The 17339-nt window shown below is 26.7% G+C and overlaps 1 protein-coding gene across 1 annotated transcript in view; it reads right to left on the reverse strand.

Moving 5' to 3' along the window:
- Nucleotides 1-214: 214 nt before the first annotated feature.
- The window catches only part of LOC145295920 (hydroxysteroid dehydrogenase-like protein 2), a 47604-nt gene continuing 30479 nt past the window's right edge, over nucleotides 215-17339 (reverse strand). Inside the window, exons 6-8 of the mRNA XM_080141732.1 lie at nucleotides 13943-14143; nucleotides 5663-5854; nucleotides 215-2591 (exon numbers count right to left, since the gene is read on the reverse strand). Coding sequence (XP_079997858.1) covers nucleotides 2347-2591; nucleotides 5663-5854; nucleotides 13943-14143 — 638 coding nt within the window. The 3' untranslated portion in view covers nucleotides 215-2346. The remainder of the gene's footprint in view (nucleotides 2592-5662; nucleotides 5855-13942; nucleotides 14144-17339) is intronic.

The following is a 17339-nucleotide window of genomic DNA, read 5'->3' on the forward strand; positions in this document are numbered from 1 at the left end:
AGCCTTAATTTAAACCTTCGCCACTTCTGGTTTGGTGATGGATGCAATGGCAAAGATATTACATCCTTTTTCACATTCTTTTCCTCCTTCACTGTACAGGTGCGAGCCTGCATGACTACTAACACTTTTTTTTTTGCTCAACAGATTCCTCTAAACACCCGGGCAATGCTGGGCATCCAGGCTAGTAAATAAAAACAACAACAAAATAGCAGAATTGTTATGATCAAATCATTCTTTATAACAAAAATTTTCCAAAATATAATTTTTACATCAATTTTTAATAGCAAAGAGAGACATGAAGAGAATGGAGATTTGGTTTAGTTATAAAAACTAAAAGCATAATAAAGTTTTCATCTTTCTCTCTTTATCAAAATATTAGATTCATAAGCATCACATTGTTTTTCTTTAGACTATTGTCTCCATCAATGCTAATAGTTATACTATGATTTGAATGATGTGAGCATTCTTCAGGTGAATGGTTTATTTATGTAGTGATATTTTCCCTGTGTTTAAATTTGATGCATGTTGATATTTTCTGAGTTCTCCATTCATTCTACATGTGATAAACAATAATAGACTCAATTTTATCACTTCTAACTTTGGCTTATTTTAATGTTCTTCCAACCTTAATTTCAGGTCGGTTGGTCCACTTTTGATATTCTGCATCAAAAATACACAAAACAGAATTAGTATTGGATTAAGTTTTCCCCTTTGTTAGGTACAACTTGAAAAAGGCATGTTTTAAAAATAAACTGCTTCTCAGTATAGTCTTGATATTATATGGGTCACATATTTTTTAAATTTCCTGAAGACATGAAGACACATTAATCGAAACATAATATTGATGAAGACAATAAACCGAAACAAAACAATGTGAATGACAATAATCCCCCCCACCGTTTAAAAAAATCATATACAGGAGTTCTAATCAATAGCTGAACAAATAAAAATAGAATTCAATTACTTTTTATTTAATTTCGTTACCTTGTACTGCAATTATCATTTAACATTTTTGACACTATTATACTTTTAGCTATTATATAAAATTATATAATATAGGCTCAATTTTTGTTTAAATAATTTTTTTTATTTAATAGAAAGTACAAGGTCTATCACTTAAAGATAATCAGTAAACAATATAATTATGCTTATATAACAAACTTTACAGTAATTATGATAAAATAGTTTTCTGTTAAAAAGTTTAATTTCTTATCTTTAAAAGTCAGGGCAATATTTTGTCTCAACAATGAAACTTATCAATGATCATTACAATAAAGGCATGTTTATAAAGACATATGATCTGAATTAAATTTGCACTGAGAAACAGGAACTTTTGCAAAGGATTTAAAAACCCACTTATCAAACGTAATTCTATACAAATAATCATCTGTTAAAAAATAATTTTAAATTCATTTTGAAATATGAGACAAGATTTTTAAAATTGCCTTTAGATGAAATACATAATAGTTTTAAACATTATATATATGTGTGTGTGTGTCCGTTTCAAGTTACAATAAAAATCTATCAAAGTGTTTGATTGCAAATCATACAAGCATTAATATTAATTATTTTATTTAAATACTATGACCACTAGAGATACTTGGGTTTTATCTATCTGGCCACCTGATGCTGACTACGGAGAGAGACCCTTTCAGATTGTTGTCATTCTTCTCTCCTGTGAAAACAATGACAATCAGAAATGGTTTCTCTATGTGATTGATATTAAATGACCAGACAGATAAAATCCAACAGATACAGTAATATATATCTAAATAACTGATTTTTACATATATATTATATCTTGGAAGTCTTTCAACTTTTAAACCTATGTGGAAGAAGAAAAAAAAACTTAGTCTAAGGTTTTTTGCCGAAAAATTCCTTTGCCTGTAAGTTAATGAATCTCTTGTAATTAATATATATGCTTCAAAGAATTTATGCTAGTCTTAATATTTTTGTAGGAATTATTAGTTGTTTTCCATGAAAAACTCTTTCAAGGATTTATATAAATTAATTTTGTTATTCTTTACTAGCAGTGGTAGCAGCATGGGAATGCTACTGTTGTATTCAAATTTACTTACTTAAATGGTAAAAAGTTTCCCTTCTTTTGCACTCAAATGCATACATTAAGTCACCCCTTTTGACAGAACTCATTTTTATTCATATATATAACAAAATATATTGTTGGATACCTATTTTCACTGGACAGAGAATTTTAAAAAGAAACTTAAATGTTCAATAATATTTTTGTTGAATTCTTATGATACATCCATATGTAACTGCAAATGTAAAAAAATTGTACCAATCAAAACAGAAGATAAAGTTAAGTTTGTTTAAGTTCTATCAATTTCATAATTTTGCTTGCATTTTTCCCATGAGTTTCTCAAGTTTCATGGCCATTCCCATATCACCTTTGATTTTTAGTTTGCCACTCATGAAGGCCATCGTTGGCTTCAGTTTTCCTTGAAACATTTTATTAAAATCTTCACTGCTCATCGACATTTGTACATTACTCTTGCCGTCTGGGTGAGCACCTTGACCAAGGGCACCCTTCCCTCCAGCCATATCAAGATACCAGTCTCCAGGTTCAGCACCTGCAAAGAATAAACAAATGTAAAACAATGGAAGAAATAAAAGCATTTCATAAGATAACACAGTTTTATATAAAATTTTTAATATACGAGATTAGTTCCAAAAATAAAGCCTTCTACTTTTTTTAACTCCAAAACATTGAAGAGCTATGAAGACAAGAGTAGTACCATTAAAACAAGAAACCTTTTGTGCTTCAGAATTTATTTTTCTACACAGACACGATTCTCAATGCACTTTTATCAGAAATTCAATGGCATATCTCTGCTTTTGACAACGTCCATAACAGGAGTTTCTTCCTTAGAGTCTCATACCGTCAATATCTGATACAGAGAGCTAAAGCTTTAAGGTCATGAATGCATAACTTCAGTCATCATAACAATGCAAATGTTTCTGATCCAATCTAGTGGATTAAAAAATAGGAGGCATTACTTTTGGAACGTCCCTCATATATAAACAGAATAATGCTTGTAAGAAGATATTTGCCCTTATTTGATAGGAATTGGCATGCAACAACGTTTTAAACAAACTGTTTACGATGCACGGAGAAAAGTTTTCATTACATCTCTTAAACATTCTACAATTTACAAATATCAACAAATTCACCCACCACTCTCCAATAGATCATTGATTCACATTTCAGAAACTAATAGGAAAAGTTTTTTCAAAGAACTACCCATATGTGGAACAAAATATCATGGGGCTGCTTCCAGGCTAACTACAACATTTTCAAATCCAATGTTAACTTCTTGTTAACCATCCTCTTAAATAATCAAATTTTGAATTCTTTGTGCATTTCATTTTCCAATACTGGCTTTAGATTGTGTCTGTATCATTTGTCTGCATTCAAAAGTTTCTAATGGACTATTATCCTAAGTAAGTCATATTTGTTTTTATATTCCTTTTGAGCTAGTTTACTGCATTCCTTATGATGTCTTTGTCGCTTAATTATTATTTTATTCACAAGAAGTTTTCACGCAAGCCATTATCAGCGATTGCACATTGACAATAATTAGTGGTGTTCCCTGGAGTTCAAGTGACAGCAAGTACTCTCAGACTTCCAACAGTTCACTTCTTTCAATAATCCTTGCAGATTATTTTGCATTATTGCAACAGCTATTTATTATTTTTTCTCCTTAGTAATGACCATTGTTTTTTTTTTCTCTCTGGAATTTGAATATGACAATAAACTTCACTATGGTTCCAGTACTCTTGCACCTTTCAATTGGAGGTTTGGTTAGTGCTTCTGGGTTCTTCCATCCTCCTTGACCTCTCACAACAGTTTTGTGTATCTGCTGAAGCTGGTGCCACTGCAGGTGTGTGTGATTTCCAATTATACGTGATTGATAAGCATTTGTTGGTTATGTGGTTTGGTTTCTGCAATCAAGAATTTTCTTAAAATTTAGGCAGTTTTTATCATTGCTGTTCATTGTATGGTCTCAATATCCCCTTTGATTCCAATTTCTCTTATTTTTGAAGGTTTTTTGGGATTGTTCCTAGTGCTTTTATAATCATTGGTATTATGATTTTCTTCATATTCCATATTCCGTTCCATTCTCTGGCAAATTCCATGTATTCATATAATTTTTCTGCCACTTTGGTCTTCACCCCATGATCTGCTGGGATGGTGAAATCTATGATTTGAAAGGCTTTTCCCTCTCGTAGATCACTATCATGTTAAGTCTACTTGTTTGGATGCATTCGTCTGTTTGTACCTTCTTGTTCTCCAAGATTTTCAGATTTTCATTTTTCATTACTGTCACTGGTTTGTAATTATATCATTTGTGTGTTCAAATTGCACATGCTTGCATTATTAATAGTAGTAGAAATAGTAGTAATATCATGTTGACATACTTACATTTAAATATTTTATTTAAATGTAAGATTTGAAAGATTGTAAAATTATTGCATTCTAAAAAAACATTGTTTTAGGAATATTATTTAAAAATATCATGAAAACTGCATATTATATTCAAAATTTTAAAATGTGATAAAATTTGAAAATATAATAAAATTTAAAAGATTGCAATTCAATTTAGAAAAAAGTTAGTTTTAAAATATTACTATCTTTTATACTACATTTGCACTTTTATTTATGTTTAACTGATAATGATCAAATCAATTTAACTGATAATGATAAAAGATGATAAAAATCACATTTTAAAACAATAAACAATGTAAATTTTCAGTGATAATATTCCTGTTTTCAGGTAAAGCTTCCTAGCGTCAAAATAGTATGATTGCAAAAAATATAAAGACAAGTAAACAAGTGTGGAAAGTCAGAAAGAGAGAGAGAGAGAGTTTAGCCATATACAATTTTTTTTTTATTAAGCTTTGTGTCTGTTTCTTGGATCCCAACAAACTTGGTATAAAGCACGTTCTTCAACATCTTCAATTTTCACTGATCAGAGAATAATTTCTGGCATCAGGGAATCTCTACTATGTAGGAGTGGGATCTGCTGTTTGTTGGGAGTATTAAGTCGAGGGTGTACAAGAGTGTGTAGTTCGTCAGAGCACCTACGATTAAAATACTTGTAAAACAGGCAGAAGGATGCAACATTTTATCAATGGGACAAAGGTTTAAGTCTAGCTGACAATGCAGCCTATTAGGTTGGTGACTTTCTTTTGAACCTTGTCTAATAATGAGCGACTAGTACAGATGTACCAACCCAAATGTGTCAACAATCACTCATACGTGAGCAAATGGTGGTCTTGTAGAGGTACAGGATACTCTCAAGCATAAGTAACTTTGTAGCACGGTAGAGAGAGAGCACACCTTCTTTGCAGCAGCCTTGGCAATGCTCTCAATGTATTTGTTCTAACTCATGCTCCCTGTGAACATTTATCTTATAGCTTGTTTGTGATGTGTTTACACATTGTCTGTGACAGCCGGCAAGTGAACATCCCGTTGGGAGTTTTATTACTTTTTTCATGAATCCCCACAATCTACAAAATATATCTTCATTTTATATTTGATATATATTTAGCAGATTCTTAATGAGTAGTGTACAATAAGTTTGTAGGCAGAATGATTACATTAAGTGATAAAAGGTTTATCCAAAAGCAAAGAACTTACCAGACAAGTTGAATACAAAGATTCCACCAATGGATTTGACCAAATCTTCAGACAACATTGCTTCTATAGACTGAAATGTCTTAACTGTTTCTCCACTTCCAGTAATTGCCTGTTTTTTCTGCTGATCAGGAGCTTCTTTTTCAGCCACAAAATCATCAACATCTAAAAAGAAATCTGGCATCAAAGTTGATCCTGAAAAGAGAGAAATTTGTGAAAATAAAAAATTAAAATCATGATCAATATTCAATAACCCAAGATAGAAATGAAATTTTAAAAACAGTTCATAAATGACAAAATATAAACATCTTCAAAAATTTGTAAACATTGTTATGAATACCAAAACTTTACAGTAGGCATCAACAGTGACATTTCAGATGACATATAATGGATACGGAAATAAGTGAGATAATCTGTTTATTCATTTGGTTGAAATCTTTGCACTAGATTCTGAGACTATAGTTTTAAAAACTACTGCATGGATTTCTATAAAAAAAATGTTTTTCTTTAGTTCTCCCTTATAATGTAGATTGTTACTGAAGCATAACAGACTACTGTGATAGGGGCCAGATTCATGGAAGTGCAACCTAAGTGATGAGTTGGGCAGTCAAATTTCTACATGTTGGTGCAGTCAAGGAAGCACACTGAGGAGGAAGGAAATTCTAAGGTCAAGTGGTTTAAGGAAAGAATTTATTACAATATAAAATCTTTCAGCAGTGAAGTGGTAGGATTTTACTGCTATTTGGTTGGGTCAGGGTATTTTTATTGAAGGAATAGAAATACAGTTAAATTCAGGAGAGCGCATCCCATGGAAATACTTGTAAAACAAGCACAAAGATGCAATACTGCAGTGTTGTAACAGGGGTAGGCAGTGCTAGACAATCTGATATCTATAATGTTAGAAATTATTTTTTGAACCTTGCCCAAGAGAAAGAGGCTAGAGGTTGGTGCACCAGCCTAGATGAGGCAACAATACTGCATGCACAGGCTAACGGTGGCTTTATAGAGATATAGGATACTGGTAAATGTGAGAGGTTTTCTAGCTTAGTAGAGGTAGCCTACCTCTTTTTGCATCAGTCTTAGTAACATATTCTTATTCCAATTCATGTTGCCTGAGAATGTCAGGTTCAAGTGCTTGAACATTGGACTTTTAGGTAGGATGATATCAGTCATGACAGTCAATGATTGGAAAAGTTTCTTATAGTTGTTAAAAGAAAGGAATATTGTATTGGTAGCATTAAATGTGATCATTATTTGTAGTCTATATAAAGTTGAACTAGCTTAATCCTGGAGATCATAAAAGGTCAACAATAAGGTAAAATGGTGATTTCTTATAGAAATGAAATTATTTAATATCTTGTGAAATAAAATATGTAAGTTTAATTTTATGACAGGAATATTTATATTTGTGTCTAACTATAACTCAAAGATAATGTTTAAAAAGGCTTATTATATATATACACACACATACACACACAAGAAAAATACCCATCCCAGGATAGGTCAACTTAATTTTGCACTGCCTATGTCCCTTTACAAAGATTAAAAATGAGATATAATGCTAATAAACCTTACATTTAAAATCCTTATTCTAATTTTGATCAAAATCCAATTACATGATGTTGATTCTTATAAATGTCTAAAATTTAAAGCTGAAGTTTAAGGGGATCTAACTTAATTGGAATATAATAATACTATGGGTCAAATTCAAAGCAAATCTGAAATATTTTCAAATGGGATATTTGACCCATATTGTGCAATACACACACACACACACACACACATATATATAAGTGAAATGTTAGTATGGTAAGAGAATGTTAAATTTAATACAAAGATTTTAGAATGGTTTAATAAATTAACATCAAATTAATATACAGAAACTAAACTAACCATAACCTAAACAAGATAAATAGAAATATATTTAAATTTAATAATCGGTATTGGTAATAAACTAACACCTGAGTAATTTCAATAACACAAGAAGAAATAAAAAATTGAACATTAAGTAGTTGTGAGATATGGAGATGAACAGATTATGATGATTAAAATAGATTAAATCAAAATATAAAGTTGAAACAAGCTAAAGAAAAATTGAACCTGAATTTATATAAAGAGTAAAAGGTAAGAACTATAAGTTTAAAATCAAGCAAAGGCGATTAATAAATACTAAAGTCAAAATATTAAAGTAAGAATATATGTAATTTCGATAAATGATAAATAGATAAATTTTGGTAAAAAGAGTCATCTTCCTTACAACGTAAAGAATTAGGAAGAATAATTATAATTCCTTCTTAAGAAATAACGTATAAATAAAAAAAAAAAAACACTAACTAGTAGATCATAATATGTAAATAAAATTTATATGAAACATTTTTATAGAATGTAGCATCATCAATCTCTGGTAGCAATCAAAATAAAAATTTCTTTTATTTTCTAACAAAATCCCATCTAAAAATTGTAATTAATTTATGATTATACAAAATTCTTTAATTCAGAAACTCGATTTTAAAATATTAAAATATAATCACTTTTTGTTTGCAATTTCTAAAATTCTAAAATAACAAAAAATGGGGTTATGGTTAACTTTCGTAACCCGTTGTTTACAAAGCCGGAAGTGACGTTTTATCTACGGATGATCAAAACCGTATAGAATGAACCTTTTTTTTTTATATAAGTTTTATTCAAACAGGCTTTATTTGAACTTAATGGACTTTTTTTTATATTTATTAACTGTTTTATTCTTTTTATCAAACAAAAATAGAATTTTTATATTGACATATTATGGACTATTTTTCGAACATCGAAATTTAAAAATTAGTTTTATTTAAAAAAAAAAAAAAGAAAGAAAGACGGTGTGGAGTCTTTGCAGAAATAAATTCAGGTCCATGAGGGGGACTAGCGTCGCTAGTCCCCCTCATGGACCTGATGCAAATTTTAATAGTCATCTACAAGAATTCCTTTGGCGGCGGCGAATCAAAAGCAATTATTTTGGGAATATAATGTATTGGATACGATTTTTTTATGATGTAATGAGTTAACTACATGAACAATGAAAAAAAAAAAACTTTTTCTTTAAAAATTTTTTAAATTTTATGTTAGAAAAGATCTATAAAGTCTATTTTTTTATATGAAGGCAAAAATTTGTTAAGGAGTTAAAATAAACAAAGACTTTTCATTAAATATATTTAAAATAAATTATAAAATATCTATAAAGTCTATTTTTTATGTCTGTAAAAATTTGTTAAAGAGTTAAAATAAACAAAGACTTTTCGTTAATATCTATAAAGACTATTTTTTATCTCTGTAAAAGTTTGTTGAAAAATTCAAATAAAGTTTAGAATTTAATTTTAAAAAAAATACCGTCTTTCTTTTTTTTTTTAAATAAAACTAATTTTAAAATTTCGATGTTTGAAAAACAGTCCATAATATGTCAATATAAAAATTCTATTTTTGTTTGATAAAAAGAATAAAACAGTTAATAAATACAAAAAAAAGTCCAATAAAGCCTGTTTGAATAAAACTTATATAAAAAAAAGGTTCATTCTTTATGGTTTTGACCATCCGTAGATAAAACGTCACTTCCGGCAAATGGCTTTGTAAACAACGGGTTACGAAAGTTAACCATAACCAAAAATGGTTATGCAGCATGTGGCAAAAATCTTAGGGATGTAACTTTATTTTAAAAAATGGCAGATGGAATTGAATGAACTGTTTAACATGTATGTCCCTAGCGGTTGTTATGCACCACATGATAAAAGTAAATTAAAATTGAATCAACAGTTAAGTATGTACTTCTCCATGCCTAAAGATATCTCCCAAGTTGACTAAATCCTGGTGCTTCACCCTGCCAGCGGCACCTCACACCACAGATACACACACCAAGTGGTTCAGACCTGGTAAAAAGTGAAAAATTGTGTGCTGGTACCGATATCAGCTTAATTTAAAACCAAGCATGGCAATAATGTATATTCTCTAAGTGGTATAGAATTTATTAAATTTAGAATTCTGACAGATTTGAAGCCAGATGTTACAAGTTGTATAAATAAAAAAATTTTTAAATAATAATACTGTAGCTAAAACTAATTAAAATATTAATAGAAAAAAAGACAAAAAATGGATAATGGCAGTAAAAGTACGAAAAACCCTAGTTAAGTCAGTTCTATAGTTTAATTAAATCCAAATGAAATGTGTAGCATTCTGTACTCTTGCAAAACATCCTCACTTTCCCATGTTAAATAATAATTTCTAAATAATAACGTTAATACTTAAGTGCGCAGGACACAATCTGCAAAAGAAGCGATTTGTGTCTATTTGTTTACGTTGTTATGGGTTAATGTTTATACACGCATGCGCAACCGGATGTCGTAAACCGGAAGTGGGTTATATCACTCGTTACAAGGTCATTTGAGTTTTATAATAATATAGATTAATATATATATATCTACATATTAATAAATATTAATATATATATATATATCTCCATATTAATAAATATTAATATATATATATATATCTCCATATTAATAAATATTAATATATATATATATATCTCCATATTAATAAATATTAATATATATATATATCTCCATATTAATAAATATATATATATATCTCCATATTAATAAATATATATATATATCTCCATATTAATAAATATATATATATATCTCCATATTAATAAATATATATATATATCTCCATATTAATAAATATATATATATATCTCCATATTAATAAATATATATATATATCTCCATATTAATAAATATATATATATATATATCTCCATATTAATAAATATATATATATATATATCTCCATATTAATAAATATATATATATATATATATATCTCCATATTAATAAATATATATATATATATATATATATATATATCTCCATATTAATAAATATATATATATATATATATATATATATCTCCATATTAATAAATATATATATATATATATATATCTCCATATTAATAAATATATATATATATATATATATCTCCATATTAATAAATATATATATATATATATATATCTCCATATTAATAAATATATATATATATATATATATATCTCCATATTAATAAATATATATATATATATATATATATCTCCATATTAATAAATATATATATATATCTCCATATTAATAAATATATATATATATATCTCCATATTAATAAATATATATATATATATCCATATTAATAAATATATATATATATATCCATATTAATAAATATATATATATCCATATTAATAAATATATATATATATATCCATATTAATAAATATATATATATCCATATTAATAAATATATATATATATCCATATTAATAAATATATATATATATCTCCATATTAATAAATATATATATATATCTCCATATTAATAAATATATATATATATATATCTCCATATTAATAAATATATATATATATATCTCCATATTAATAAATATATATATATATCTCCATATTAATAAATATATATATATATCTCCATATTAATAAATATATATATATATATCTCCATATTAATAAATATATATATATATATCTCCATATTAATAAATATATATATATATATATATATATCTCCATATTAATAAATATATATATATATATATATATCTCCATATTAATAAATATATATATATATATATATATCTCCATATTAATAAATATATATATATATATATATATCTCCATATTAATAAATATATATATATATATATATCTCCATATTAATAAATATATATATATATATATATATATCTCCATATTAATAAATATATATATATATATATATATATCTCCATATTAATAAATATATATATATATATATATATCTCCATATTAATAAATATATATATATATATATATATCTCCATATTAATAAATATATATATATATATATATATCTCCATATTAATAAATATATATATCTCCATATTAATAAATATATATATATATATATATATATATATATATATATATATATATATATATATATAAATATCTCCATATTAATAAATATTAATTAGTCCTCGCGCGAAAGAGCAGGACACAAAACGTTTAAATAATAAAAGAATAACAAAGACTTTCGCTGGCAAGGAATATTATTAACCGTAACCAGTTATACAGTCCTTTTGAAATTTTCATCTCTATTTTTCCAGTTATGTACTGAATATTTGTAAATGAAACCTATATGAAATATGTTCCTTATTAAATTTTAAAAATATTTATTAATATGTATATATATATATTAATATTTAGTAATATGTATATATATATATATATATATTAATACTTAATATTTATATATACATATATTAATATGTATATATATATTAATATTTATTAATATGCATATATTTTTTAATATCTACATATTAATAGATATTAATATATATGTCTACATATTAACAGATATTAATATATATGTCTACATATTAACAGATATTAATATATATGTCTACATATTAACAGATATTAATATATATGTCTACATATTAATAGATATTAATATATATGTCTACATATTAATAGATATTAATATATATGTCTACATATTAATAGATATTAATATATATGTCTACATATTAATAGATATTAATATATATGTCTACATATTAATAGATATTAATATATATGTCTACATATTAATAGATATTAATATATATGTCTAGATATTAATATATATGTCTACATATTAATAGATATTAATATATATGTCTACATATTAATAGGTATTAATATATATGTCTACATATTAATAGATATTAATATATATGTCTACATATTAATAGATATTAATATATATGTCTACATATTAATAGATATTAATATATATGTCTACATATTAATAGATATTAATGTATATGTCTACATATTAATAGATATTAATGTATATGTCTACATATTAATAGATATTAATGTATATGTCTACATATTAATAGATATTAATGTATATGTCTACATATTAATAGATATTAATGTATATGTCTACATATTAATAGATATTAATGTATATGTCTACATATTAATAGATATTAATGTATATGTCTACATATTAATAGATATTAATGTATATGTCTACATATTAATAGATATTAATGTATATGTCTACATATTAATAGATATTAATGTATATGTCTACATATTAATAGATATTAATGTATATGTCTACATATTAATAGATATTAATGTATATGTCTACATATTAATAGATATTAATGTATATGTCTACATATTAATAGATATTAATGTATATGTCTACATATTAATAGATATTAATGTATATGTCTACTTATTAATAGATATTAATGTATATGTCTACTTATTAATAGATATTAATGTATATGTCTACTTATTAATAAATATTAATGTATATGTCTACTTATTAATAAATATTAATGTATATGCCTACTTATTAATAAATATTAATGTATATGTCTACTTATTAATAAATATTAATGTATATGTCTACTTATTAATAAATATTAATGTATATGTCTACTTATTAATAAATATTAATGTATATGTCTACTTATTAATAAATATTAATGTATATGTCTACTTATTAATAAATATTAATGTATATGTCTACTTATTAATAAATATTAATGTATATGTCTACTTATTAATAAATATTAATATATATGTCTACTTATTAATAAATATTAATATATATGTCTACTTATTAATAAATATTAATATATATATCTACTTATTAATAAATATTAATATATATATCTACTTATTAATAAATATTAATATATATATCTACTTATTAATAAATATTAATAGGTAATATATATATATATATCTTAGATCAAAAAATATAATTGTAATATCACAAGTTATATATATAACAAAAAAATACAAAATATGAAAATAAGGTTTAAAACAAGAATATTGGTTTCCTCGGTACCCAAGATTGGCGACCTGTAATGTGGGGATGGAATTTCTTTTCTCCAAACGAACGCACTAGGTTTATCATGTACAAAAATTAATTTTTTCTTGGTAACATCGGATGGAGATCACATCTGAGGAGTTGATGAGTAAAAAAATTTCTGTGAAAAGATAAAATCATAGAATTGTCATCCCATTAACGAAACGGCTGTAATGGAGAGATTCAATAAACAGGACTTATATAAAAGAAAAAATGTAAGTCTTTAAATTCCAACAAAATTTTGTACTATATAACTTGTGATATTACAATTATATATTTTTTTTTTATTTAAGATTTAAAAAATAATTGTACCTGGAACACAAGAATATCTTTCCAGATCTGTCACACCAGCTTCTCTAAGAATATCATCATCAATACAGAAATTTCCAGTAAAGATTTTGCTATCTTTTGTGAGAATAGCATAAGCGGCATCAGCCATTATATCTGGAGTTCGGCACTGGCTTGCAATTTCATCACCACCACCCAGCATCTTCATTGCGGCTGTGAAGATGGCTGAAAAAGATCAGAACATGTTTATTAAAAAAGAAAAGTAGTATGAAATAGACAAATGTAAATAATTTTTAAATATTTTTTGTATTTTTTACATATTGAATCATTTACTAAATTTTGAGCAGTTTTGGGGGATAGAATTAAAATCAATTTTATTTGTATTACAATATTAACTAAATGCCCATGAGCACAATTTTCTGGAAGTTCTTTCATCAACATTGGCATCAATGTTTATCATCAACAAATAGTTGTCTAATTCTGAAGGTCTTTCAGAACAACTTGCATCATTAAAGCAACATTTGAATTTTTAAAACCATTTTTGAGCTGTTGATTCATTTTTGAAAAAAATCTGTCACACAACTCTGAAATGGTTTTACACATTTCTACATTTTTTTTTAAAGCATAATATGTAAAAAATGCAATTTTTAGTTATACATGATAAATCACTTATTTGTACTTGAAGCAGCATTCAACCAAAGTGGGTTGAACTGCCTCCATCCATCCTTGCCACTGAATCTCTCACAAATGCAAGCCAAGCCAATGATGATTTGAAGCCAACGATTGGGTGATCTCTAGCCACTTGGTGTTCCAATAATGAACGTTGGGTTTCTAGTTAGCTTTAATAGTCATCAGCCAGGGTTTTATCAATCACATCACTTTTTCTAATCTTTTAAGGGAGCTGAGGCAGTTGTTTCAGAGATGAACAGTCCTGGTTAACAGCGAAGGTTGTGATTGAAAGTTTCCAATCATCTAAGGTCTTCCAATCTCATTGGTGAGGACTCATTGCCATAACAGAGGATCATTTGATAAACCTTTACTTTGGTGCTGCACCTTAAATCAGATCTTGACCAGAGCTGGAAATTGAACTGGTAGAAGGCGTGATGTGCAAGGTCAATTCACACATTGATGTAGTATTACAAGCGTATGCTGTATTTTCGTGGACATCAACAATATTAGATACCTAATGTGCTTCAACAAGTCATATCTTTTATTTGTTGGTCAGTTTTTAAAAGAATTACATTGAGAATAAAATAAGCATTCCAACGATGTTAATTTATTTTTCTTTTATGCGTTCAATGTTTTTGTGCTCCAAGTTAAAAATGAAAAAATGCTAAAACATGACAACAAAAAGGGAAACTGTCTTTGATTGGATATGGCTGAAATTTTACAGGCTATATAAACATAGAAGTCCATCTCTACTGGAATTTGATTTATATTTTTACGACCACAGAAAGCAAACTTATGACCGAGCAAAGTTGACAAAGAATATTTCAAAATGGATAAGATAAATCGGCATATATCATCCATTTTCATATAGATAATAGTTTCAGAATTATTTTCATGTATAATATGTAAATATTTGATAATTATTAATCGTACGGAAATTTCTTTAAAATGTTATCTTTTATAGAAATTCAAATCCGCTTACAGAAAAATGGCTCGCTAAGCACTAATGCACTGAGCTGACTAAAGTATTCTCTTAAAAATAGAAAACTGCTTTTCTGCTTTCGTCTTACTAAACTAGTCATTTGTTATTCTGAGTTTGTCAATTTAAATAAATAATTTTCGAGTTTTTCAAATTTGATTTCCAAACAATACTATTTTGTTGTTTTTAACGCTTTTAGTACACATGTACTAAAAGCGTTAAAAAAACAACAAAATGTACTAAGTACATGCGTTTAACTTCTTACTTGTACTTAAGGTAGGGACTGAGATTTGGGAAAATCTTTGTAATCTGTTTTCAGGCAGAAATTTGGCTGTTAAGGGGTCAAAGTTCAACGATTTGACCTTTGAAAACTCTAGCAAACTCCTCCGCCAATTTTGGGTATAAATACTTGAAATTTTAGATATAGGTTCCTTGGACATTGATCTAACTTAATAACTTGATTTGAGCCCAAAAAAATAAATGTTAAGGAGTCATAATAGGGGTCAAAGTTAAACAAATTTGACTTCTGTGGTCTCTACCAGATTACTCAGACATTTTCTGGTCTAAACATTTTAAATTTTACTTAAATGGTATTCAGAGATAGGGCAAGTTTTTTAATAGGTTTGGGTTGAAAATTTGATGTATGTATGTATGTTTGCATGTCTGCCTAAAACTTTTGACAGAGGCGACGGATTTTCACAAGATCAGTATTGTTTGAAGCTCGACCCTTCAGACGAAAAATTGGCTAAAAACATTAATTTCTTCACTCTCAACTGGGCACTTTTCTACAGGGAGGGGTTGCTTTTTTCGCTGATATTTTCGATTGTCTAGCCTTAATTAAAACCTACATCACTCCCGGTTTGACAGTGGTCGTAACAGCAAAGACATCACGTTTTTTTCCCCATTCTTTTTCTTCTTCATGGTATGGGTTACATCCTTCCTTCCTACTACCACTTTTTTTTTTTTTTTTTTTGCTAAACACCTCCAAAACACCCGGGCAATGCTGGGTTGAAATGCTAGTAACAAATAAAAAGGTACTTGTGCACTTATGCTATCATGTTGAAATAATAACATTATTTAGAAACCCATTCTTAATATGGGGAAGGAAGGGTGTTTTTTGTTAACTATTCTGTACTTTCACCAAACAATTAAATAAAAAAAGATACTGCGAAACTTGAATTTATTTTTAACTTATTGTCAAGACTATTTTTTTGAATTTGTAAAACGAACTCATTTCTTTTTTTTAACTGAGGATATCTAAATAATAATAATAATAATAATAATTAGGCGGTTCGTGATGCATTTTGTAAATTTTTTACCTTTAAATGTTTTCGGGTATGCTGAAAACGAATATCATATTTAAATTTTCCGCAAATAAGTAGCTTTCCGGATATTAAGCAATGACATTTCTTACGTTATTGCTGGTAGTCATCTTGGTATGCGCATTTGTGCATAGTTTCTCAGGGTTGCATTTGCGCATACTAAGATGGCCACCAGCAATAACATAAGAAATGACATTGCTTAATATCCGGAAAACTACTTATTTGCAAAAAATTTAAATGCAATATCGTTTTCAGCATACCCTAAAACCTATAGAAGTAATCATTTTAAATGTTAAGGTGGAAACAAGGTAAAAAATTACCGCTTTATTTCTTTGTTTATAAAATTGAATTTTCAGTAAAACAACAATAGAAATCACAAAAATTACCATCAACTGGTGAATATATAGTTGTTGTTTATCAGGATCCATGGTATTCTGGGATTGTGAAAGTT

The sequence above is a fragment of the Euprymna scolopes genome, chromosome 16 (genome assembly GCF_053919585.1).
Source record: "Euprymna scolopes isolate OS-2025 chromosome 16, ASM5391958v1, whole genome shotgun sequence".
NCBI classification, from domain to species: domain Eukaryota; kingdom Metazoa; phylum Mollusca; class Cephalopoda; order Sepiida; family Sepiolidae; genus Euprymna; species Euprymna scolopes.